The sequence below is a fragment of the Copadichromis virginalis genome, linkage group LG4 (assembly GCF_057382275.1).
Source record: "Copadichromis virginalis isolate Kocher_CV1m ecotype Utaka linkage group LG4, C_Virginalis_male_GT1.1, whole genome shotgun sequence".
Classification (NCBI taxonomy): Eukaryota; Metazoa; Chordata; class Actinopteri; order Cichliformes; family Cichlidae; genus Copadichromis; species Copadichromis virginalis.
The window spans coordinates 4,560,640-4,586,762 of NC_140621.1; the positions used below are offsets into that span (position 1 = coordinate 4,560,640).

At 41.0% G+C, this 26,123-nt stretch overlaps 1 protein-coding gene and 1 long non-coding RNA gene across 2 annotated transcripts in view; one reads left to right on the forward strand and one right to left on the reverse strand.

Annotated features, from left to right (window-relative positions):
* Positions 1-26,123, reverse strand: part of LOC146710624 (carnitine O-palmitoyltransferase 1, liver isoform-like) — a 64,734-nt gene that overhangs the window by 14,290 nt on the left and 24,321 nt on the right. The window contains exons 7-13 of the mRNA XM_085453216.1: positions 25,101-25,178; positions 24,684-24,791; positions 22,526-22,613; positions 21,934-22,129; positions 20,841-21,029; positions 18,879-18,984; positions 15,993-16,109 (exon numbers count right to left, since the gene is read on the reverse strand). Of these exons, the coding sequence (XP_085309342.1) occupies positions 15,993-16,109; positions 18,879-18,984; positions 20,841-21,029; positions 21,934-22,129; positions 22,526-22,613; positions 24,684-24,791; positions 25,101-25,178 (882 nt within the window). The remainder of the gene's footprint in view (positions 1-15,992; positions 16,110-18,878; positions 18,985-20,840; positions 21,030-21,933; positions 22,130-22,525; positions 22,614-24,683; positions 24,792-25,100; positions 25,179-26,123) is intronic.
* LOC146710625 (uncharacterized) lies at positions 2,742-8,893 on the forward strand. Its single transcript, XR_014919979.1, has 2 exons — positions 2,742-3,416; positions 6,559-8,893. It is a non-coding gene; the product is annotated as an uncharacterized LOC146710625 (long non-coding RNA).

The following is a 26,123-nucleotide window of genomic DNA, read 5'->3' on the forward strand; positions in this document are numbered from 1 at the left end:
CTTCTATTCATTTTGCATCAAATTAAAACTTTGGGTGTCAGATAATTATTTATTAAAAGCTCGACATTTTAAATGAGAATAAGAAAGAAAAGTATGTCTTTGTGCCCCCTTTTCCCTGTTAATGCCCTATCGGCCCCCCTGGCTAAACTTTGCTAGATCCGCCCCTGCACAGTTACCAGCCGTCAGCTACGTAGAAAAAGATCCTCGAGTAGAAAGTAATATTAAATAAATTCTAACAACAGCTGATCAAGCTTAAACGTGCTGCTGTTGTTCAGCCGCTGGTTTCCTCTTTCTGGTGCAAAGTGGGCCAAAAGCAAACTAGAGACACAGACTCGCGACAGAAAAGCCGATCAGCTGATCATTTAAGCAGTTTCACGATTGAAGTAGCAGCAAGAAGAGGCAGTCGCTTGTTAAGCTTAACGCAGGAATGCTTTACAAACATTCAGAGATGGACTTACACACTTGCTTTACTTCTCTCGGGATAACTTTGTCGGAGATGAAATGCCGGGTTGCTAGCGAAGCTCCAAATGCTATCCAGACCACCGACAGGTCCTGCATGCCACAGCCGCTCTATCACGTGATGCATACTGCTCCGACTGCTAACGTTCTGAGGTGAGTTACGGCGTGTTGCAAGTTTTGTGAGGTGCTTTCGTGATATTTAATGGATCGGATTACATTTTTTATTTTTCTCCGATATCCGATCCAGTCATTTAGGTCAGTATCGGACCGATACCGATACGTAATATCGGATCGGTCCATCTCTATGGGCAACGATAAGAAAATGAAATATCGCGATAGAACATGGGTAAAACACGCATGTGCAGTGCCTTTGTTTTCATACGCACATGGCGGAAAAAGCATTTCGGCGACGGAGAATGTGAAGGGCGAAAGCAGATCGTTGAATGAAACCAGAACTGGTTTGTAAAAATGCTGCAGCTTCAGTGGTGTGGAACTGGTTCAGCTTTCGTCCGTCAGATACACAACAAAGCACTATTTTTGGTAGCGCATGCTAGCGGGCCGTCGTTATTACCATGTGGAAAATACGGCACACTTAAAATCAATCCTTTGAGTTTTCTGAAAATCGACAGAGCCTCTTATAATCCCGTGTGCCTTATGTATGAACTCTGGTTGTGTTTACTGACCTCGAAATGATTTCATGTACACGGCACTCGAAAATCTGTCAAATGTTTCAGTACGACTTTGCTAAGCTACGAAGCCGCACCGCTTGATGGATTGTCGGAGCATTACAGTGATACATACTGTGCTTCAACATAATATTACCGTATTGTGTGTGTATAACCTCTTTAAGTTTTGTGGATATTATACATGGTTATGCTGAGGATGTGTCGGACAGTTTCCACTGGAAATGCCTTTTGGTTAAACTGTCAGCGAGGAATTTGCACTGTTACATGTTTATATAACTTTAATGCAGATAAAAAACAGCTGCTTGTTTAAGTGAAAATACACTGATGGGTTTTTTTGCACTAATAAAGTTGTGGAGTTGTAAAGTATTTTGTCTAGTATCAATTATGTCATCAGTTATATGGTTATCGCAAATTTTCAAATGTATATCGTGATAAATATTTTTGGTCATATCGCCCTGCTCTACTCACTACGCAGATATGTCTGTACATGGAAAGAGTACGCTTGAGTGGGTAATCAACCTCATCCACACAGGCAAGATCACGGAAAATCAATTTCCAATGTGCAATTCAAACATGGCAAACAAACAGCTGGTGTATACTCTAATTGACAGTTAAGACTGAATACTCATTTGTATTACTTGTAATACTTACTTCTCTAGGAATCAATAACCAGGATATAACCAGGACAAGCAGGATGCACACGCACACACACGTGCGCGCACACGTGGCCACTTTCATGAGTAATCACATATAAGTTTTTACTATTTCTTTTCTGTATGGGAACCAACATTAGCTGACACTAAAAACAAAAATTAAACAAATAAAATAAAAATGTGAGCATAAGTACAGAGTCCTGTTGCCTGCGCCAACAACAATTTAATGACACAGTTGTGGACTATTTAAACTGTCTGAATGAAATGCATTCAAAGCACAGTGGCTTGGACCTTCCAAGCCACAGCGAGATGCAGAGTTAGCCAAGACCCAAAGCACAAACATATGTACACACTCATGCAAAAAGAGAGATTTGACACGACTGAGGTTGAATGATTTGGAGAAGAGAGAGAGAAGGAAAAAAAGGAGACTAAAGGAGATTAAAAACACTCCTCCACTCCTTACAGATGCCCGCCCACTGAGTCAGTGATAACACAAACCGAATCCAAAACTGGGGAGATCGAAACTGTAAGAGTGGGGGATATTCCAGTGACTTAATACAAGAAAATAACAACATGAAAACACTGAATTCTGTCATCATTTGTTGGATCTTTCATGGAAAGACTGCGTTATCAAGAAAGCATGCTCCCTGTCCTCTGTACTTTCACCCAGCACATGAAATGTCCCACCAGAGACAAAACTTTGGACTTATGGTATACCCTGTAATTAAGTAATCTGCCGTGTTCAGTTGAGTTCTCACCCTACTGACTTGGATATTGTGGGAATGTTTAGCTTATTTTAGAGTTTAGGAAAGTGTTAGAAGGATATAGAATTAGTGTAAAGTCACTGACGCTGCCCTGGATGTAAAAAAAGGCCTGAGTGTGTCATGTGTCCCTTTGTCCCACACGCCATCAGACTGTTTAACTCCTCTCTGGAGGGGTGTCAGAGTATTTTTGCTTTTAAAGGTTTTATTATTCATATAATAATCAGCTAAGAGTGTTTATATTTCTGTTCTGTACTCAACCAGCTGCATATTTTAATTGCTGGCTCCCTACTTTATAACGGAAACTGCTTGCCTTCACATTATCAGTCTTTGCCTTCACATTGTCACTGTTTGCCTTCACACTAGCAGGAAACCGCCACCCACGAGTAAGAAACAACCTTGTAGAGAACACGAAGTTTTTTGATAAACCACACCTGTTTTCTTGACAAGATAAGGATGATATTTCCTTTTTTGTATGCTTCATGATGTGTATAAATAAAGCCAGACTGCACCAAGGAGGTGTGTGAGTCTCTCCCTGAGTCTCTCACCCGTGCACGTTTAAAACTGCTCTAAGTGTCTGAGTGATATTTCATTGCATCTGAGTACTTTGATAATAGAATATCTTTAACATTTAATTGGTCCTTCGAGCCGGAGTGGACATTGATATTTTTTTCAATGCTCCAATAGGAGACCTTCGTCAAGTCCTGACGTCGTGAGAAGCCCACGCTGTCGACTCCTCTCCAGGCAGAGGATAAAGTCCAGAGACGTGACGTTCGGGTTCTGGCCAGCGTTCTTATAAGAGGTCCACGACTTCAGGGGTTGATGAAGGAAACCAAAGCAACCACACAATAACTCAGGTGAATATTTAGCACTCACTCACATCTTGCGCAAAACGACTGAGGCAACCTGTGGTCTGTACATTAAATAGTTTCCCGTCAATGTATGACAGATTAATTAAGTAACATTCTCGTCTGAAAAAGGACTGGTAGAGGTTACAGCTCGCCTGAAAGAGGGCTTGGAGCAAGTTTAATGTCAAAATACGACAGGATAGTAACATTCTCGTCTGAAAAAGGACTCGTAGAGGTTACGAAGCAGCTCGCCTGAAAGAGGGCTTGGAGCAATGTAGAAAGACACAGTGTTGCCCAGAATAAAAAACTCATTACGCGTATAATCTGTTGTTTTACTGTTTTGTTGGTGGAGTAAGTTGATTTTACAGCACATTAAGGAGGCTGAACTACTCCACCGAATTGTTTACCGTTGGTTGCTCGAGTTCTGGTGGAACGGGAAAAGGTTGTGTTTCATCACATAAAATTGACACCGCTTTCAAGGCTAGCTTGAAAGTAGAAGGCCGTGTCAATAGCCTCTCCCATTCCTCGTGCCAGAGAAAGCACCACGGGTGTGTATGTGTGTGTGTAAACGTAAATATATCTATGAGCTAATAAAAATAATAAGAAAGAAAAATGGGTAATAAATCAACAAAACTCACTGCTGACGAGCAGTGGCTAGAGAAAAATGTCCAGGCGCCGGACAAACTGCAGTGACTGATAAAACCCTTATTAAGTGAAAACTAGAGATCAAAGTAGTTTAAAAAGGTTGGAAACAGACCTCAACGAATAGATATAAATATAAGAAGTACAAAAATAAAATAAATAAAGACAAAATTACATTAGAACTTATTTTTAATGTATTGAAACTAATAATAGGAAGGATAACAACCTGTAAACTTATATTAACAATGAAACATAGTTGGCAAGACGTTCATGCCCAGAATGTATAAAATAAATAAAAGGAAATAATTCACACGAAAACCTTTTAAATAAAATAGAGAGATGCATAAGGTACATTAAGGCTGTGTCATTGGTCAGCCAAGGAAAGTGTGTGAAAAGGTAAATGTCTCCAGCTTGGGAAAAGGTGAAGCTGCAGATCACCCGAAGCCCTTGATGGACACAAAATAAAATATAAAATATATAATAATAAATTGCTTGGTTAGACATGCAACAGAAAGAATGAAAGTGACCGAAGGTTGGATCTGAGATGAGGCAAACAGAAGACCAGTCTAAAAAGTAGGCACAAACCTGTTCAGAGAAGAAGCAAATTTGTACAGATTGGATGAATTCTAAGTTATCTGTTTGCTGAGTAAGATGATCCCAACTATTAAATTGGCTCAGTAGTAGTATAGTAATATACACTTTTATATACACTGATAAAATGTTGTAATATACTGTTGTTATTATATGGAAAGAAAAAGATGATAATAATAAGAAGTAACCTAGTCAGTATGATGTGAGATGGACAATTGTTATGAAGTAGTCTGCATCAAGCTTAAGGTTTGCTCAAACTCAGTATAATGACATAGGAGATGAAGAAAATAAAGGAAATATCTAAACTACTTAGGTGCATAGAGGCACTTGACATGCTTGAAAACCTGGATAAAATATTACTGAGATATAGAGCACATCTATAGTAACAACTAATAAGCCAAACCCTGTAGACAACAGCTAAAGTTACAGGATTGTGAAGCTGAATTAAATATGTGGACACCGCTAAGTTGATGAGCATGTTACACATTTTCTTTTATTTTTTATTTATTTGTTTTTAGAGCAGAAGCTGCATAAAAGCCAACACATGCAGCTGTCTGTGAGCTCAGTTTTCCCTCACATGTCTGCTCTGTTTCAGTAGCAGCATTTTTCTTTTTGGGTCCTGACTCATGTATGTTTTCGGTTTTGTTTGATTATTTTATTTTGTTGATTTGGAAACAAATTCGTGACAATACTTGTTTAAAATATGTAAGATGTGTGAGATGTGTGAATTCTTTGAAAAACTAGAAATTATCTAAAAATGCCTCAAGTGAGAATGTAATGTTCCATCTATAAAAAAAAAAAAAAAAAAAAAAAAAAAAAAAATCTTGCTGGAAGTGATCACCTTGCCAAAACAATTGGCACTGTGCACATGTGGAGCACATCAAAAAGACAATTATATTGTCACAAAAGGAAATAATTTTGCAGAACAAGCAGCAAAACAGGCTGCAAACAATCGGCAGAGCTACTAGAAACCAACTACTGCCTACAAATACCACTTGATGTACTAAAAACCGAACAACAAGCTGCAACAATCACTGAACAAAACAAGTGGCTGAAATGTGGAGTAAACTGAAAGATGACTTAATGGTCTGTGATGGAAAACCTATATTAACAGAGTCATTACACAGGACAGCGGTTGTAGTGACACATGAGGTAAACACCTGTGTCAACAGGAGGGAGATATAGTATAGATAAACAATGCAATACACACTATAAATTTTGAAACTTTAGCGAATAATTTGTAAGAACATGCCTATTCTGTCAAAAAACAAAAAACAAAAAAAAACAACACAACTCACAAGGAAACTTAAGACCTAAGAGAGGCTAGTTTTCCATACAATCCACATGGATTTTATTGAACTTAACGAATGCCAAGCATCAAGATATGCTCTAGTAATTATAGATGTATTTTCAAAATGGCCAGAAATCTATCCAGTAAAAAGAGCAGATGCAATATCAGTGGCAAAGTGTTTATGCAATCACTTCATCCCCACATATGGCATTCCCAGTCTGATAAGGTCAGACAATGGAACACATTTTGTTAATGACATCATCAGCAAAGTCTCTGAAGCTCTAGGATTTAGCATCAAACATCACTGTGCATATCACCCACAAAGCGCAGGATTAGTGGAAAGAACTAACGGCACAATAAAACAGAGATTAAGAAAATGCATGGAAGAAACAGGAAGACCATGGCCTGAATGTCTAGGCCTAGTAAAGATGTGGATGAGAATAACACAAGGTTCTCAGAAACTTACACCTTTTGAAATCATCCACGGGAGAGCGTTTCCATTGCCAATTACCAGTGAACCTATTAATAAATCAATAAGGGAAACTACCCTAGCAGAATGGATGACTAAACTGTTTGAAAATAAAGAGATTGTGTTAAACAACCAACTGCCGAGTGATTTCTCTCCAGTGTCTTGCAGGTTACAACCAGGTGATTGGATCCTGATCAAAGTACTCCAGAGAAAGAATTGGAGTTCACCAAGGTGGGAGGGCCCATACCAAGTCCTACTTACCACACCCACCGCCTGCAAAATAGCAGAAAGACCATCTTGGATCCACCACAGCCACTGTAAAAAAGTGAGTGACAATCCAGACGCTTAGACGCCGGCTCCCCTGGCTTCTAGGTGATCTATTGGTGAAGGGAAGGGCTGATTGGGTATATCCCGCCCTTTTTTACTTCTCGCCAATAGTCTACTCACCAGAAGTCTAGGTGTGCCTGGTCATCATGAAGACACTTGTCCTCCTAGTGGCCAGCATTGCGCTCCTAGTGAGCCTACTAACACTCACCCAGATGAGAGGAAATAAACAACACCACCTGCAAAAAAGATGGACACATGATAATTCGCATCTACGTGACCTGAACCAAGACCATAACCACCCATGGATGAACAACGCGTGGTATAGATATGTGTATGATAGAACACGCACCGACAACAGCACGGAATGCTATGTATGTTCACATATGCCAACAACAGCCGTACACGCAACAATATATGGAAAGGCACCTGAACTTGACGAAGCGATGTGTGTGTTCAACAAAGCAACAACTGGCAATTGCACACGCAGAGATTTGATGGCAACAGGACTGACCCTAAAAGGTCAAAGCACAAAGAAAGAAGACCTAATTCCATGATGTAGTGACACAGACGTCAAACGTGTCACGAAACCACTTTCACAACGACGTATCCTAATTGAACAGACAACCCCTTGTGCCTACAATCTGACGAACTGGAACTACACCTGCAACGAAAAACATTGGGTAAACGTCAAAGCCAACAACACAAAAAACAAATCATTCGCCATAGTTTTGCCGCCGGACATACAGCACCCAATGTGTTTCAACTTCTCCGATGGAAACAGGAAACTTGGACGAAACCGCAACTGCACACAGACACTTGACCTGACCCAATCCAAAGGAATACACACCTTCAAAAATGGAACTTTCTGGGTCTAGGGAGCCGCTTGGGCCTGCGGGCCTAAAACCTACTTCATGCTCCCACCGAACTCCACCGGTCTGTGTGCACCAGTACTAATTTCAGACCACACCTTCAAGATCACAGCAGAGACACACACGTCAAGAGCAAAACGTGAAGTTGCTGAAGTCACTGAAGTAATGCCACATGACTCAGTCTATGGATCAGATGTGCCCAAGAACTTCAAACTATGGACTGATGGTCAGAAAGTCCTCCACTCCTTGTTCCCTTGGGTAGGAGTTGGGAAAAACATGCTGAGGATCGAGACACTTGACTATCGATTTGGACTGTTTCTAAATGCTTCAATGAAAATCAACAAAGCGCAAAATGAAGAAATCGACGCAATACGCATTGTAGTGATGCAACACAGAGTCGCACTAGACATGATTCTAGCTGAAAAAGGAGGTTTGTGTGTATTGTTTGACACTACATGTTGTACATACATCCCAGACAACATACACTCACAAAACATGACCGACGCTTTGAACACCTTGAGAAAGATTAAAGATGCTGAACAACAAGACTATGTCACAAGCACTGATGATTGGTTGACATGGTTACTAGGTGGTTCATGGAAGTCCCTTCTGATTAAAGGACTTGTTGGAATAGCATTTTTGCTTTTACTGTTATGTGTTTTCACAACATGTGTAGTACCCTGTCTGAAGAAAATGGTATCAAACATGGTGACAACTTCTATCAATGCTTATGTGATGACGTCTCAAATGGAAGAAATTTTGAAAGATGATCCATACAGTAATGTTTAGTTTAATTGAACACAGGACTGTTTTATGACGTTCAAACCGAAAATGTTTAGACAAGAGGTTATGAACTGACAAAAATAACAGTACTGTCATGTGAGAAATCTAAACAACAGGAGGGAATGTCAGAGTATTTTTGCTTTTAAAGGTTTTATTATTCATATAATAATCAGCTAAGAGTGTTTATATTTCTGTTCTGTACTCAACCAGCTGCATATTTTAATTGCTGGCTCCCTACTTTATAACGGAAACTGCTTGCCTTCACATTATCAGTCTTTGCCTTCACATTGTCACTGTTTGCCTTCACACTAGCAGGAAACCGCCACCCACGAGTAAGAAACAACCTTGTAGAGAACACGAAGTTTTTTGATAAACCACACCTGTTTTCTTGACAAGATAAGGATGATATTTCCTTTTTTGTATGCTTCATGATGTGTATAAATAAAGCCAGACTGCACCAAGGAGGTGTGTGAGTCTCTCCCTGAGTCTCTCACCCGTGCACGTTTAAAACTGCTCTAAGTGTCTGAGTGATATTTCATTGCATCTGAGTACTTTGATAATAAAATATCTTTAACAAGGGGAGAGGGAGGGGAAACAGGAGGACAAAGGAGGGGGGAACAACTAAGCTGTAGTGCCTCTGCACCTCACTGTACAATACCTTGTGCAATACTTTTTGTAAATAGTCAACAGTGCAATAGACTCAATACTTGAAATGTGCAATTCACTTGTATTTTTATTTTTTATTCTTATTTATTCTATTTATCCCCTTTGTATATTTTATTTATATTGTCTATGTATTTATATATGTGTGTGTGTGTATATATATATATATATATATATATATATATATATATATATATATATATATATATATATGTAACAGTTCTGTAACTGTAACTTCGGTCGTTGCTGTGCTTTTTTTGGAAGTCGAATTTCCCAGAGGAACCCACCCGAGGGATTAATAAAGTTCTATCTTATCTTATCTTATCTTAAGCTTAGGAGTAGATTTCTCGGAGACCCTGCCCCAGTTGAACTGTGAAAGTGAGACAAAGAGAGGTTAATGTTGAGTGGAAATTCCTCAGGGCATGCCTGGGTGGGAGTCTCAAAGTTTGTAACTAAATAACTTTGGTTTGGAAGGGAGATGGACTTTTATGACCCTCAGGAAGGCGCGTACATAGAGATATACGCACATAGTGCTTTAACTGTTACGCCCACACATCCACACGCACACTCACACTCACCTGCACTCACATACACTCAGGTACGCGCATACACTCACTCACGTGCTCATGCACATAGACACAGACACAGAGTTTGCAGCACACCGTGGGGGTTTTATGATGGGGTCACTCCTACAAAACTGTTTCACAGACAAAGGAGTGATTTTGATTTTGCAGAGGGACGGCCTGGCAAGTCTTACCTTCTAGAAGATGCATTGTTAGAGTGAATTGTTAAATGTTTGTCATTTTTATGTTTACCATTTGTACATTGTTTTAAGGAATTCTTTCTGTCCTCCCCTCCCCAGATTCTTAAGATTCTGGGAGGGGGGCGGTAGTGTTTTTTTATCACAGGAGCATCCTTGTGAAGGTCTGTTTGATGTTGGTAAACTTCCTCCCCTTTGTATGGCTTCACTGTGTTATCTAGGGTGAACCATCTAGGGTGTGGGGGAGACTACCCCCTTTATGACCAAGGATGTTCCTCCTGCTTTTACACACACACACACACACACACACACACACACACACACACACACACACACACACAGCTTTGTCTTAGAACCAAGGGGGCGTGGCTTTGCTCTGACGTGTTTTGTGTGAACTGTCTCTCAATAAAAGGCAGCAGGAGGAGGTCAGATCTGGAGGTCATTTTCGTGGTGGACACAGACGAGGCCTCATTGCGCAAATAATCGATCGATCGACTGTCTTGTTTTCTTCATGATGAATAAGTCTCTAGAATTAGCGGGGCTTGTAGAAACACAGACCCAACATGCATGCTTAAATGAAGATGAATAAAGATGAATAAAGTTTTTGTGAAAATGACTACTGAGTCCGGTGCATCTCTGGAGGCCCGAGGAATAAAAAAGAACCGGGGTAAAACTGATTTCCCAACAGTTTATGAGCAGATGTTTTATAGCGAATGAGAACGCAGGAAGCCCGATAAGGGGCAGGTCTTGGGAAGTGTTAAATTTCTACCTACTCCCAAAGCTTTCACTAAAACTGACACTGCAGACTGCACCAAGTTATGAATTATCCATCATCAAAAACCAACTCATGACCACTATACTTTTCATATCCAAAACGAAACCAAAATTCCAGGCAAAGGCTCAAATATTATGTACAAGCTGCCGCTACCACAGAAAAACACACTTTAAGTTGTCTAGGCTGGTGGTATTGTGTTGTGAAAGGGAGATGAAGAAAATCCCCGCCCGTTTCCTCACGCTTATTTGGCTTCAGTGGGATTTTTCCATTATAGGAAAACACCTCAGTCCCCAGAATGAGAGCATGAGTGTTCTTGACAAACATTTCCACTAACCAATACAAATACAGAAAACCAATTAGACATGTACTGTACCATACAAACGTGACACATTCCTCACCACTGTATTTTTAATCTTTTCCTCCCTTTGTCTAGTTGACTGTGCACTTTGTGGATGAATGAATAAGATTCAACCTGCAATCAGAGCATTTCTCAAAAGACAAAACAAAAAAAACAACCAAAAAAGTTAAAAACTTTAAAAATAAAATGAACGAATAACATCCGTCTACACCCTTAATCACCAAGAAGAACAACTTTTAGCCAATCTAGTCAGCTGTCCTTATCCCTTGCCTCTGAGCTTTGTGCACGTGAGCACATGTAGGTGTGGCACTAAATGATTAACACATCTTCCATAAAACACTGGACCCTCTTGTGCTGCAGTCTATTCTAGTGCACAATCAACAGATTTTATGCACTAAACGGGAAGACGCCACTGCAGAACTAATAACACTAATGTATCACTAATATCACACTAATGTTATGAGTAGGCAAAAGACCCACAGACTCGCATTAATGTTTCAAAAACAACTGCGCATTGTGTGACATCGGTTGGAGCTACCGTATTTTTTGGACCATAAGGCACACCGGCTTATAAGGCACATTAAGCGTCTCTCTCTCTCTCTCTCGCAAGCCCTGGTCACATGACCTCAGGGACCTGCTGGGAATGTATGGATGCAAAAGTTCACTTATATATGTTGGTGCTTGTCTATGCAGAGCCCTGAAAGTCAAGGTCAAAACCTTAAACTGGATCCTGAATTTAACGGGGAGCCAGTGTAGCTGAATCAGCAGGGGTGTGACATGGGAGTACTTGGAGGACTTGGTCAGAAGCTTTGCAGCAGCGTTCTGAACAACTTGCAGACGCTCCAAATAGGCTTTACATAAACAAGTAAACAAAGAATTACAATAATCCAGACGAGATGAAACAAATGCATGAATGACAATTTCTAATTCGGAGCAATGGGACTCAGCTTAGCAATGTTTCTCAAGTGATAAAAACAGGAGCGAACCAAAGATTTTACATGAGGATCCAAAGTCAGAGCTGAGTCAATACTAACACCAAGGCTCCTGATAGACGGTTTGGCAAATGTAGCAAGTGGACCCAAGTTTTCCATAACACAAGGTAAATGGTAGGGGTGCAACGATATTCGTATCGATATTGAACCGTTCGATACAGTGCTTTCGGTTCGGTACGCATATGTATCGAACAATACAAAATTTGTAATTTATTTTATCAACTTTCCTTCTGACGATGCTGTCTGTGTTGAGCGCTCAGTGAATCTGCGTTCGACTACTCCGCCTAGGGTCGACAGTGCAGCCTAGGCGGAGTAGTCGAACGCAGATCCACTGAGCGCTCAACACAGACAGCATAGTCAGAAGGAAGAGCGCAGGGCACCTCCCCCACTCTCATTCAGATCTGGCGTTTGGAATTATTTTGGTTTTCATGTGACGTATGACCCTGAAGGTAAGCGAGTCATGGATTAAAGTAAAACAGTATGTTGGATGTGCCATGCAATGCTCAATTACATGGGTGGGAACTAGTGTGTTAGCGCAGTTAGCTCGTTAACGTGTTGGCCATCTAGCCCCATGCACGGGGCGATCGGCGGTAGCTCGTTAACGGAGATTTGCCGTGTTGTGGCGTTAAGGTCATTTCAACGAGATTAACCTGAAAGCACTAGTGGGAACACAACGAATATGACTGCACATTTATGCTGACATCATCCTAGTGCAAAGACAAGTGGAAGCAGACAAAAACAACAACAAGCATGCTACTAACTTTAGCCGAGTCATTTAGACAGCTGTTAGCACATGATTCTCCTTATGCTGCTGAGAATATAGCCCAGAAGAAGCGGATAGTATAGCTTTTATTTTGGAAAGAGACATTTCTCTGTAATAAACTCTCTTTTACAAAGATGAGTGATTCCTCAATCAGATACAGGGCTTGCAATATCACTAGCCCGACGTCCAGGGGCTAGCGATTTTTTTCAGTCGGGCTACCAAAATCTATCTCTGCCCTGCCCGTCGGGCTATTGTAGGAAGGAAAAATATATGTCAATGCTTTTGCATTCTTTCGGAAATGTAGCTGGGTAATTATGTCATTGGCATCGGTGAGCCACTGTCAATATGTGACATATTGAAATCGCGTTTGAATTTGCGCTCGTTTTTTTGCTTTCACTTTGCAATCGTGCAAACTGTGTATAGAGAGCGACAGCACTGATCTGTGAGTGATGATAATTTGCGCACCAATTCCTCTGACATCGTCTTATTAATCGTTAGCTTACTATGCAAACATGACAAGTGAAATCTCCCGCAGCAAGCTTAAACATGTGAGAGGTTGATCGCGCAGAGAATCGCTGAGCTTATGTGTGTGTGTGTAAAAGCAGCAGGATATATATTTTAGTTCTGCTGAGCCAAATAAGACAGGTCAGGGTGAAGAAGTGACAGCCAAAGAAAAGCTTACCACAAAACGGAGAAGTTATGACAAATCAGACTATAAGGCAAAAAGAAAGTGCAGCTTTATGGTTTCATGGACAAAATAATTTCTGTGGCTGCAATATGACGAGCTAAATAACCAGGGCTGCACATAAGTGGTCCGCAGGTGCGCATTCGCTGTCAAAATAAAAAACACGCACAAGGGTTAGGGTTAAATTTAAAAACTGTACTTTTGAGTTAAAATATATATTTATAATTTTAATAAATGACAAATTAAAAAGGCATGAACATTTTTTTTGTATCGAAAAAATATCGAACCGTGACACCAAAGTATCGAACCGAACCGTGAATTTTGTGTATCGTTGCACCCCTAATCAACGCGTATATTAAAATCCCCGACTATAACCAGTCTGGACAGCTTCGAAGTCGAGGATAAAAAGTCACTGAACTCCTTTAAAAACATACCGTTTAGGCCAGGTGGACGATGCACTACAGCGCAGTAGAACAGTCGCTCCTTATACTGTAGATTTTTCTATAAGAAGACAATCTGACTTAGTTGAAAGTCAGGTTAAGCAAGACCTACTTAGAGTTTACAGAAGTCTTCAGGAAGAGGTTCTTATCCATGTCTGTGTGTGATTTTTAAGACATGCAGATAACACAGTAACTATTATCTCAATGAGTATAAAATGGAATTACTACTGTTTAAACATCAAATTGGTTGCTGGGAAAGGATAAGACCTGTTACATCATGCTTTCATTTTACTGCGATGTTTTCAGTTCCTTTTAACCTGCAGTAGTTTTGAGGACTAATTATTTTGTGCGTCCTAATTTCCATCCGTGGCAGCACTTTGTACACTAAAAATAAATAATAGGATGCAGTTTCATGCACCTCCTGCTATTGAATAATGCGCTGGGCTTGCTCTGTCAGGATGTCAGTGGGTGGGGGAGACATTGTGGAATAAAATATAGGTCAGCTTTTCTCCAACAGAAGATTTATGTGTTGCTCATGAACGTAGTCACTGCTGCAGTCCCAAAGTGGAGCCACAGGTCTTACAGAAGAAGGCTTAATGGCGTCTGAAATCCTTCAATTGTTTCCGCTTCCGCTGACAACAATTGACATTGTCATAGCTGTGAGTGTTGCCACGGCCCACAATATCTTTTACTTTATTCAAACACTTGCAAAGGCAGAGGGAGCAGTACAGAAACACTGTTTTAATGCTAGCATGGAGAAACTTGAACAAAGTTCATAAAAACAAAAAAGAAAACCAGAGTGAAAACAGCTCAAGGAAAGAGGGCAGCAGAGTTGTTCGATACTTCGCGACCCTTGAGCCCTCACTGCTGAACTGCACCTGCCTTCCTCCCACCCTGTTGACAGCATTTAGCACCATGACAAGTATCATTTTGAGCTAAAAAGCTTCTGCTGTGGACGTAACCTCACAGCTTAGACGGTTTGGGAGTGAGACCGGAACTCTTTCTCAAAATGCAAAGTGACAGTTGAACTGGAAACGAACCCATGCTAACACAATTATTAGCATATCAGTAGAATAGAGTAGTTAGGTTTGTGGTTGAAACCTCAAACTGTTCCTGTGTGAAGTTTGCCTGCTCTCCCTGATGACCTGACTGGAAAGCAGTAGGAAATCTCCCAGTTCAATTATAACTCGCTTCAGTGACAGTGAAAGTTATAGTTTAGAATAGTTTCACTCAAGTCCTGATGAGGAAGATGGGGTCATTAATTGCACCATCGGTTAATGTTGTGGGATAGAATTAAAATTCACCCCTCAAACTGCTGAGCTGGTCTTATACTCTGACAGTGCTCTCGCTGTCAGCCAAGGGCTCAGTCACGCAGGCCTAGAGACTGGTTAACCACCACCTGGTAATCTGACTGCAAGTGAAAAAAAATGCAAAAAAAATCCCTTACAGATTTCAGGATAATATTCTTCAACACAAAAACGCTGCAGAGAAGAACGGAACATGATCAAGAAATGCCAAAGCCAACCCAGGACTGTTCCAAATGGAAAGACATTCAATTTCATAGAAATCATCTATGTCCACTGTGAACGACCATCTTTGAACAGAGGCGCTGGCTTACGACACCAACTGTGTCTCTATAATCCAGTTTCGAGATCATTTCCCAGACGCCTTTATGCCCACTCACACCCTGGGCCTTTTGACTTCAGGAAATCATATGATGGGGTGCGGCTAGGTTTCACAGTGAGCTCACCCGAAACCCTGGCTGACTGTGACCTACACCTCGACTTGTGCGATAAGGTAGAGGATCAACGGGGGGTTTATGACCCTCTTGGGGAGACACTCCACCATTTGACCCTAAAACTGAAAGCTTCTCAGATAAGAGGTGAAACGTCTTCAAGTAACTTCAAGAAGTTCAGATGCCTTTTTTTCCAAGCTCCTTAGACTATGATCACCTGCATGACGGAGAACCTTCACAGACTAAACAGTGAGACTTAAATCACATCTGATGTACATCAGACTAGAGTCTGTAAGGGCAAGATGGTCTAACGTGGTGTCAAGACTACATGCATACATCGTATATACACACGAGATTCCAGCGAGTTACTTTGCCCTATCTTGAGACAAGTGAGGGCAGTTTCACACTAATCAGACACACACATCTTGCCCAGCATTCCTACCTCTGCCGGGATGTTCCAGACAAGTCTCTGAGGTTGGGGTAGAGAAGGCTCCACATCACCTTTACAGTGGCCGTCCTCGGTGTAGCCTAGCTGGAAGGCATCTGTGGCCAGCGTGTACTGGAGGAAAAAATAATAGTGAAGGAAAAGATTATTGAGACTTAGTATGAGAGTTAGCACAGCCATACTTGCAAAAATGTACCCCATTATAAAAGGGGAAAAAAGGTTTTTTTTAATGGACGACACAAAAATAGAAGAGAGCTGATGAGTGCTTGAAAACTCAGCATAAGCATTTTTTAAGTTGCTGCTAATGCACTTGATTAACTGATTATCTACAATTGTTAACATTAAATGTTACATTTCATGACAGCCCAATTACAAAAAGACGGAACTAATTTTTGGAAAAGTTGCCAGGACGAAGTCTGTTCTCTCTAAAGAGCAGAGTTAGGTTTGCAACACTGCATCAAACAAACCACAAAATCTGTGACAAGCTGGACTTATTAAGCCAGAATCAACAGCGCAACATTTGGAAACCTTTTATAGACAGGAAACTACAGAAAGTCTAGAGTTTTTGGATTTTCAGACTAAACCAGATAACAATGGTAAGACCCTTGTGCATAATTCAGGCTAGCTGGCAACATCAAAGCTTAACAAATGAACTCAAGGATCGAATATTTCTTTATCACTGGCCAAAAGAAGAAGCTACTTAAAGTAGAATATTTAAAATGAGCTCAGACAAACATGATGCATTCATGTGTATGTGATATACACATGAATGCACTCTATTCTTTTCAGCTGCCCGGATCATTGGCTGCAGCTAACCCTCTCTATTCCAGCACACCAACCGCCTGCACGTCCTCCTTTCACTACATCCATGAAGCTCCTCTGAGGTCCTCCTCTTCTCCTCCTGACTGGCAGCTCCATATTTAACATCCTATATTCAATGTTCCCTCTAATTTTTCATGTGTGTGAGCGAACACACAAACTCCCTGAGCGTCCCTTGGACCACTGTGAGCGACAGCAGACGTGTGCACTGTGGTCACGCCAGCATCCAAGTTACATGTTTATTAAAATAATCAAATTACAGCATTTACATTTATGTTAGCCGACTTTTAATTAACTGCTTTAGCCCACTTACAATGAAAATGAAAATAAATCTTCTTCATGACCTGTGTAGCATGTTAACACTATTGGAAGTAAAAATTACTTGAACTCTAATTTTGAAAACATTACCTAAAAATGCAGCCAAGGCGTTTTTTTAAACAAACATTTCAAACTATTTACAGAACAATCAGCTGTTCTGCATCAAATCTGATGCCAGATTTGATCCAGATTTGATTCCTGTCCACTATGAGATGAAGGAGAACATCAGCCTGATACCTGCAGGCCTGACAGCAGCAGATGTATCACTGCTGTAACACCTGTAACACTCAGCAGTCGCCTCATTGTTCTGACACACAACAACACTATTGACTACACTACACACTAACTACACACTAACTACACACTAACTACACACTAACTACACAAGATTTGTACTAAAAGTCACAAATCTCTCACATCTCAAAACACTGCCGTCACTCCTAAAACTTCCCCCTCCCTAAACAACATGTTGCTATATCATTTTTTGATTGGTCGACATGGTACATTTTTCCACCAATAGGAAAGGCTGGGTTTTTTTTCGAGCGTTTTCCTTATAAAACGCCGTTTTTACCGTTTCTTCCCGCAGTAAATATAAACAACGACAGTATTCAGGAAGAAAACCAAACATTACAGATATTTTATCATAACTCTGGTTTTACGTGGCCGATCAACACAATTTAAAAATATAAAGTCCACACTTTTTCCGTCTGTTGTTCCGTCTGTCCTGCTCACATCTCCAATGGTTGTACACGTTGTCATTAACGTGGCTTCACTCCACATCAGCCGCTTTGCTAAAACACCGGTGTCGGCACATAAGGACGCTGTCATATCCTGTCAACCACGTTGATTGGCTGCGTATATACGAATGTGAATCGCATTATTGGCTGGACTATGGGATAAGGTGGCATCGTTCTGATCCCATACAGGAGCAGCCAGTCACTGACTAACACTGCAGAACAGGATTGTTAAAGTTTTAACTTTAATTTCAGTTCAGGTTAGATTTTTTTTTGTGCGCAACGCAGATTTTCTGTGCGCAGAGACGTGCCAGCAGTGCGCAATCAGAGAGTAGCTTAGAGGGAACATTGCTTATATCTGATATATCCACCATCTCTCCCCTGCACATGTCCAAAGCATCTCAGCCTTTCCTCCAAAATGCTCGACCCAAGCGGTTCCTCTGACGTACTCATTTCTAAATCTGTCCAATGAAAATTCCTCTTTTGGTACCCCATCATACGCTTTCTCAGTGCAGCTCCTTCTGACATTCTCCACCATCCACCATCAAACGTGCAGTTTAAGGTGCTCTTTCTCAGCGTGAAACCATACTACTGCCTAAAGATAATCTCTGCTCTCCTCTCTTCTTAACCCAGGGTTAGAAATGTTCATTCTTAAACATCATCATGTAACTGAAACACAGATTTCTGCAGTCTTAGTAGTTTTGCTTCTTATATCAAGTCAAATTAATAAATGCTGCTAATATTATCAGATAGCATGTTTTAGTCTTGCTTTTATCTCACTGTGGTAAAAATGGTGGGTGTTGAAGGCCATTAGTTCAAGTCTGATTGTGTCCCCGTAAGTGTCACTTCCTCTTTGCTGTGCTTTCTAAGATAATACTGTAACACAATCAGATTCTTTTAACACAGCCAGTTCCTGGAACTGGCTCCATCTGGAACTTTCAACTTGCAGCTGTGCTATCCCTGTGTGATAAATGCATGTCAGCACAAATTCAGAAATAAGACCAAGGATCACCTCCCAAAGGTGCGCTACAGTTGGTGCATCAGCCCAGGAGTGCTCTGCATTCAGCCCGCTCTTCCCATTCTTGTAGATCACAACGGAGAAGGATTTATCAAACCACCTGGGAGAGGAGAGAAGATAAAGCATAAAAGGAGATGCGTGTTGCCACAGCTTGTGTAAAGGACACCCAAGTCGAGTCGCAGATGCAGAAATAAGAATCCTGGCTTTAGACCAGACAAAACAGATTGGAACAGGGCAGGTCTATAACCAGTGTCACAACAATGATACCGATGCCATGCAGATATGCATCTTATTTTTCCTTGTATTCTTAAAACGCATTTAGTTTAGACAACTACCCTGTGAGACAAACTGCTCCACGCACCATCCCCCACACAGAAAGCTTTAAATCTGTCAATCCTTTCTGTCAAGGTTTCCTGTGTGGAGTCCAAATCAGCCTCAGGTGTCTGTTTGGTGTCTGTAGCTGAATTTCAATGAAGAAAGTAAAGGATTAAATAAAGGATTCATCACAATCCTTTATTTTTACATGTCTGATAGTGGTTTTTGTCACCATCACAAACCAAAGGAGAATCCTTGGCAGCCTGAGGCCTGTGAGAAGTGGAGTAATCACAGACATGTTGCTGTGGAGGAATGATTCTGTGACCTCAGTCCTGAACTCCTAGTAATGCACATTTATTCTCCAGAGATGTAAGTATTACTGTTAGCATCACAAGTTTTTTGCCAGGTGTGACTCACTGAGCAGCTGAAATCACTTTACACTGTTTTGCAAGAAAGATGACTAGATACACATAGCAGCTGACAGCATCTGTCATAAGACAACAAAAGCTAAACATTAGAAACTGATTATTAGGGCTGGGCTATATCATACCGTTCACGGTAATACCGGTGTAATGTCAGGCAACGATAGGAAAATGAAATATTGCGATAGACTATGGGTAAAACACGCAGTGCCTTTGTTTACATACGTACATGGCGGCGACGCAGAACGAGAAGAGCGAAAGTGGATCATTAAATGAAACGGATGAACCAGAGTTGGTTTGTAAAAATGCTGCAACTACAGTGGTGTGGAACTGGTTTAGCTTTCGTCCGTCAGATACACAACAAAGCACTAGTTTTGGTAGCGCATGCTAGCGGGCCGTCGTTATTACCGTGTTGTTTGGAAAATACGGCGCACTTAAAATCATCCTTTGAATTTTCTGAAACTCGACAGAGCCCCTTATAATCCCGTGTGCCTTATGTATGAACTCTGGTTGTGTTTACTGACCTCAAAACGATTTTATGTAAACGGCGCTCGAAAATCTGTCAAATGTTTGCTAAGCTACAAAGCAGCACCGCTTGATGGATTGTGGGAGCATTATGGCTATCGTAGGCGGAGCCTCGCGGAGTGATACATACTGTGCTTCAACATAATGTTACCGTATTGTGTGTGTATAACCTCTTTTTAAGTTTTGTGGATATTATACATGGTTATGCTGAGGATGTGTCGGCCAGTTTCCACTGGAAATGCCTTTTGGTTAAACTGTCAGCGAGGAATTTGCATTTGCACTGTTAAGCTAGCACTTGGCAACAGTGGGAACACTCTCCCCCTGCAACTAAGGCATGGGGTGTTAACCAAACGATTAACCAAAATCTTATATGCATGGAGATAAAGATCATTTTTCCTATGTGGAAAACATCAGCATCACATTACATCATTCTTACATGGACGGACTATGAAGCGATCAGTTGCCACAGGATTCCCAGAGCATTCCCTTGGGTATGTATTCTACTCGAAGTGGTGATGTGATGAAGTATCTTTTGTCTCCATGATGAACCAAATAATGCGACAAATCTACCTTCACTTTCCAATTTTTATACAATGCTTACTGCAGTTAGGCTCTTGAAGGCACCAAACACCGTTTTAAATATACCAGATCCATAAAACCCCTCCCCACACAGGTTCCTTAGTGACCTCCTCACCTGTCATAACATTTCCCATGAAGCAGAGACTTGGCGTAGCGGTCCAAGTTCCCCTCTGGGTCATCTCCCCTCATGCCTTGCTCCTCGTCGTCCAAGGTTACAAAGAAGGCCGCCCTCTCAATGATATCCAGCGATCTCTTGTTGACCCCAGAGCTGAAGTACTGCTTCCTCATCTGAGCCCAAGGGATTCTGGGAGGAGATGACATATATATATTATAAATCATTGCTTTGCTCACGGGTCTGTACTCACAGTCAGCAAGTCTTTTTGCACAATTGTCCTAAAACAAAGTACTAAAAGAGCCTCGGAAGTGGAGAAAGTTCACAGAAGGCTCAACTCAGCGGAAACTACAGACGCTCCATAACAATCATGAGAAAACGTACTTCACCAAACACTGCATCCTTCTCAAGTACTTAGTCCACTCTAAGATAACTTAAGACAATCTGAAAACTCACAAAACATCAAACTATTGTTTCCATCAAGCAGACTGAAGCTTCCAACAAAGTTTCCACACAGTCAAAGACATCAGCATGGGGGGGGGCGCGAACATTTTTCTTGTAAAACAAGGGGGGCCCAGCAAAAAAGTTTGGGAACCTCTGGTATAACTAATCATATGTATCAGTAAAGAGCTCTGATTAGTATATTATGGTGCCATCCAGTGGTCGCGCTGTAGCTGCCTCTGAGCAACCTGCTAAATATAAAGACAGCAGGTTCAAACAGCTTTATACAAACTGGCTGTGTTTCAGTAAAGAAATAAAAAAAATGTAATTATTTTATTTTAATGAAAGAAAATAGTTTATTTTAACCTTAAAAGGTTTATTCAGTTTTAAAGAACCTCTTATCAATAAACCTTAAATACAGACTAGAACCTGTTCATATTTCTCCCAAATATTTCAGTTAGTCAAGTTAGAAAATGTATCAAAATTGCCTACTATAGCCTGTATATAAAAAGGGATAAAAAGGTGTGTGATGTCACCCGCTTTTCCCCGACATTTAGAAAATTCAAACAGCAGCACGCTTGCTGCTGCCATGTCAAATTTTTGGAGCCAGTAGTAAGCATATCAGGATGATAGGGGGCTGCCACTTTGTACGCACCTGTCTCCAGCAGTGAGAGCTCCCAGCTTCTCCTCTCCAGGAAACGGGTGTGAAGCGTCATCCAGGATTCTCTGGATCTGGTCTTCAATCTCCCTGGGGGACAGCAGGCGGCCTGCCCGGTACACCCACAGGCGAAAATAGCGCCCCCTGTGGTACACTGCTACAAACTCGCTGTCTAGCCAGTGCTGGAGCACATCTGTGAAAAAGAGTAGGGCCGTGGCATATTATACAGTCTGCAACAACAATAAGATATAACCATGAGATGTGTTTACATTGCCTAAAGTGTGTAAAAAGACAAGCCCGGGCATGTCTGAGTGTAAGAGCGCATCAGCCTCCGATGATAATTTAGTACCTGATAATGAACTTCAATACCATACTTCAATAATGCTACTTCAATATCCTCATATCCTGAATATCCGGCTTCAGGTAATAGAAATAAAATGGGCATATAATAGAAGAACAGCAATCAATAGAATTTAGCAGAGAAACAGCTTCCCTTATTAAAGACACTTGAGCGAGAGAAATACAACTGCAACAATCAAAGTGCATGTTTATGTGCTGCATCTACTCTGAGTATGTGTGTGTTTGTTACCAGTCTCGACTCCTGGTGTGCGCGTTGTGTTGAACATCCTCTCACACTGAGCAGCACACAGGGGGATGACGGTACCCGGAACGCGGCTCTACAGCACAAAGACACAAACACACTGGCTATTTTCCATTTGTTTTAGATGGACATTAGACCCTTAGATAACACAACCCATTGTTATTTGAATCAATGGAAATCAGCAGCCACACAACAGCCACTGACCACTAAATACAGCCTACACAGATGGCTGCACCCTTCCGTTGCTCTCGCTTTAAAGGGGAGCTGTAAAAAAGCAAGGTGGGTAGTAGACAGACGATTTTGGAGCACATCAAAGGTTCTGCAGTACCTCAGGAAACAAGAGTCACTGCCAGAATAAACTGACTATCAAAGGCATGTGCACCCATATTACACAATGGGCTGTGGACTACCTTCCAAAATTAATGATAAGTTTAGGACTTTTTACTCTCAACATTACACCTTCCCGCAGGAAAGCACCTTAATGGATAACTTTAACCCTTTAAGACCCACCATAGAACCAAGTCTGCCAGAGCATATCGTTATATTTTTACATGTAAACTGATCTCCTGCTATTTTAAAGTGGAGGTTAGTATAGTCATACACTGGTGCCCTTCCATCCACAGGAAACAACTCACTTTTATATAGGTTGAGCTTGTATCCTGAAAACTGACCAAATTGGTGAAATTCAATTTAATTTTATTAACAATTCAATCAGAGAACAGTTGGAGGGGTGCTTTACTGAGCTGTAGGTCCTAAAAGAATAAATGCCTTTTTACATGCCAGCCCAGCAATTTCCTTCATCACCACGAAGGAAAACAGTCTGTGTGTGTCCGAGTTCGGTTATTTTTTGTGTCACAGGTTAACCTGCTTATACAGAGACCCCCAGTATGGGCTACTCCAGAGCCTTTTCAACAGAGATAGAAACGACAGGGAGCAGGCGCATCTAGTACACGTAGAGGTGCCGCAAAACCCCACAGAGCTCAGCAGCCAGCGCAACAAATTCTGGATCCTTGGCTTTTAGTTAGCAGTTAGCAGCTGTTTCTGCTGTGAAGGGGCCTTTATGTTTCTTGTGTGTTTGTTTTATTTTGTTCTGCTTTGTCCTGTTGTACTTGCAATGGCGTTTTTTGTTTCTGTTTCTTGTTTTTGTACTTGTCCTGAGGGATAGGGCTACTATGTGGTATGGGTAGGGGGGTAAACTGCTTAACGCAATTACAAGATATGTGAGTGTGTCATTATTCTGTATTCTGTTCCTTCCTATCCCACGCAAAGCCACCTGGGTCGGCTGGAAGACTGTTTACTTAGCCTGGCTGGGCCAAGGACACTCTCTCAGCTAAAGTCAGGATACACACAAGCATGTGCTGTCTACACCGGCTCTCCCTCACCCTTTACTCACCCCTGTTGCTTATCTTGTGTGTCTGTGGTGTACTGACAGTCATGTGCTTTTTGTGCTGGGGTGTTTTTTTCTGTTCTCAAACTGTTCTCCCATTAGGAGCTCAGTCTGAGTGGAGGTTTTTCCCCCTCCTCTCACCTCATGTTGTGTATTTTCGTTGTTTTTTTCCCACCAGTCTCTCTCTCTGACATGTCTCCCTAATGTAATGTTTGTGTAAAGTATGTTTGGTCATAGGGTTTCTTTGCATGTGCCATTTAGCATGCTGCCTGCTGTAACCCATAATTTCCTTCGGGATTAAAGTATTTCTGATTCTGATTCAGTTCAAACAGTCATTGTGAAACCTACTTGTTTGTTGTTTAACAATTCTGTGTGCATCTGTTTTTCTTTGTTACTTCAATTTAATAAAAATATCTTTGAGAAAAAAAACTTGTCTTTTATTCTGATCAGTCCAATTACATCTGAGACCATGTGTTTAAAAGCAATGCCACAATATTAATGCAATATTTCCATTGAATCCCTCTGTATTAAAACTGAATCTGAACTTTGAATACATTCTGGTCAACATAATAAAACAGGAGCTCATCATTTCAGCCTGAGAGACACTGACCTTTTTAAGATTACTGATGCAAACTTCTGACAGTGATAGGTATCATCAGAAATTTTATTTTTATTAATTTTAAAAACAAACAGCGCAACAGACGCAAACCCACTCCATCGCATTATTTTTCCAATCTGCAGAAATGTGTGCAGCCTCACCGGCTTCAGTTCCTCCCGGTTCACCTTGCGGCGGTAGAGCAGCAGGGCAGTGATCGTGTTCCCTGCCCTGGCCGCCTGCACTGAGGTTGGTGTCACGTACAGAAAATCCTGGAAGGACCACACAAGGGATAGATTTAAATAAAAGACAACTATCAGAAGATTTTTGATTTAGAACCAGAGGAAGGAGAATGAAATGTTGGATGATTCCCTCGTCTCTCTAAAAACACAGCCAACAAGATAAGGCTAAAAGGTTGAGCTGGACTGACAGGAAGCTCAGGTTTAAAAATGACAACAGGATATGAGGTGTAGATTTAATCAGGATCACGGGTAAAGAAAATAAAACATTCTGACTTTAATATAACTCCTAACCTTAGCTCAGAATGTAAACATGTAATTGTATAAAGAAGCAGTGGTTACCATTCCATAGTAGTTACTGTTGACCATTATGGGACCTCGGCTCCTTAAATAGACGTATTCCTCCCACCAGTCACTCACCTAGAGCCAAAACAGGAATCTAAAGTCTTTGTTCTTTTCAAACCAGGAGCACAAAGCATGAGGATTAAAAATTGCAAAATGTATTGCTTTACAGTTGCAAGCTTTATAAGAAAACTTGCAAATAAAAAGGGATAAATTACATTATGCATCAGCTGTGTCAGTAAGGGCACACTGACCGTGCACCACAGAGCAGTGACTCAAACCTGTAACAGTCAAACTCAGCACCCGAACAAGACGCAGCTCCTCAAGTTTAAAAAGTTCAAACACCAGGACGTGAGGACGTATTGTAGTGATAACAGAGGTCGTGACGATTTACAAGGAGGACAACAACAACAATTTGCTTTTTAAATAAGTACTGCGTCACTTCTGTCAGTTGTCACTCACAGATTACAGAGCTGGCAAAAGAACGTTTACTCAAGTAAAAGTTTACTGTGCCCAAGCGTTTGAAGTACTTTCATTAATAAAAATGCAAATACTGAACTTATGCGTTACAGTTCTCCCTCGCTATATCGCGGTTCACCTTTCGCAGATTTTTTTTAATTTTATAAATACAGCACATTGTGTTCTGCGTCCTGATTGTTTGACAATGATCTACAGCCAATCTCGTGCCATGTTTCCTGTACAGTAAAGAATGCATTCAGCTTGTCAAATTTACATAAATCTTAGATCACCAGCAGTGTGACTAAGTGCAGTACTGTATGTTTATAAGCCTTCTCCCCAACAAACACAACAATGTTGATGAAATGTTGCCACCTGCGTATTCCTTTGGTTTCCGTCTATAATACTGGACTTATTTTTCTACAAAGGTTTGAACTTTGAGAGTTTAAACAAGAGAGAAAAGTGTGAAAATGTTCGTGCCTGTCTGAGAAAAGTGTATAAAGTGTGTAGGGAGGGGTTTACAGCCTTAAAACATTATAATAATTGTAAAAAATAAAGTTGGCTACT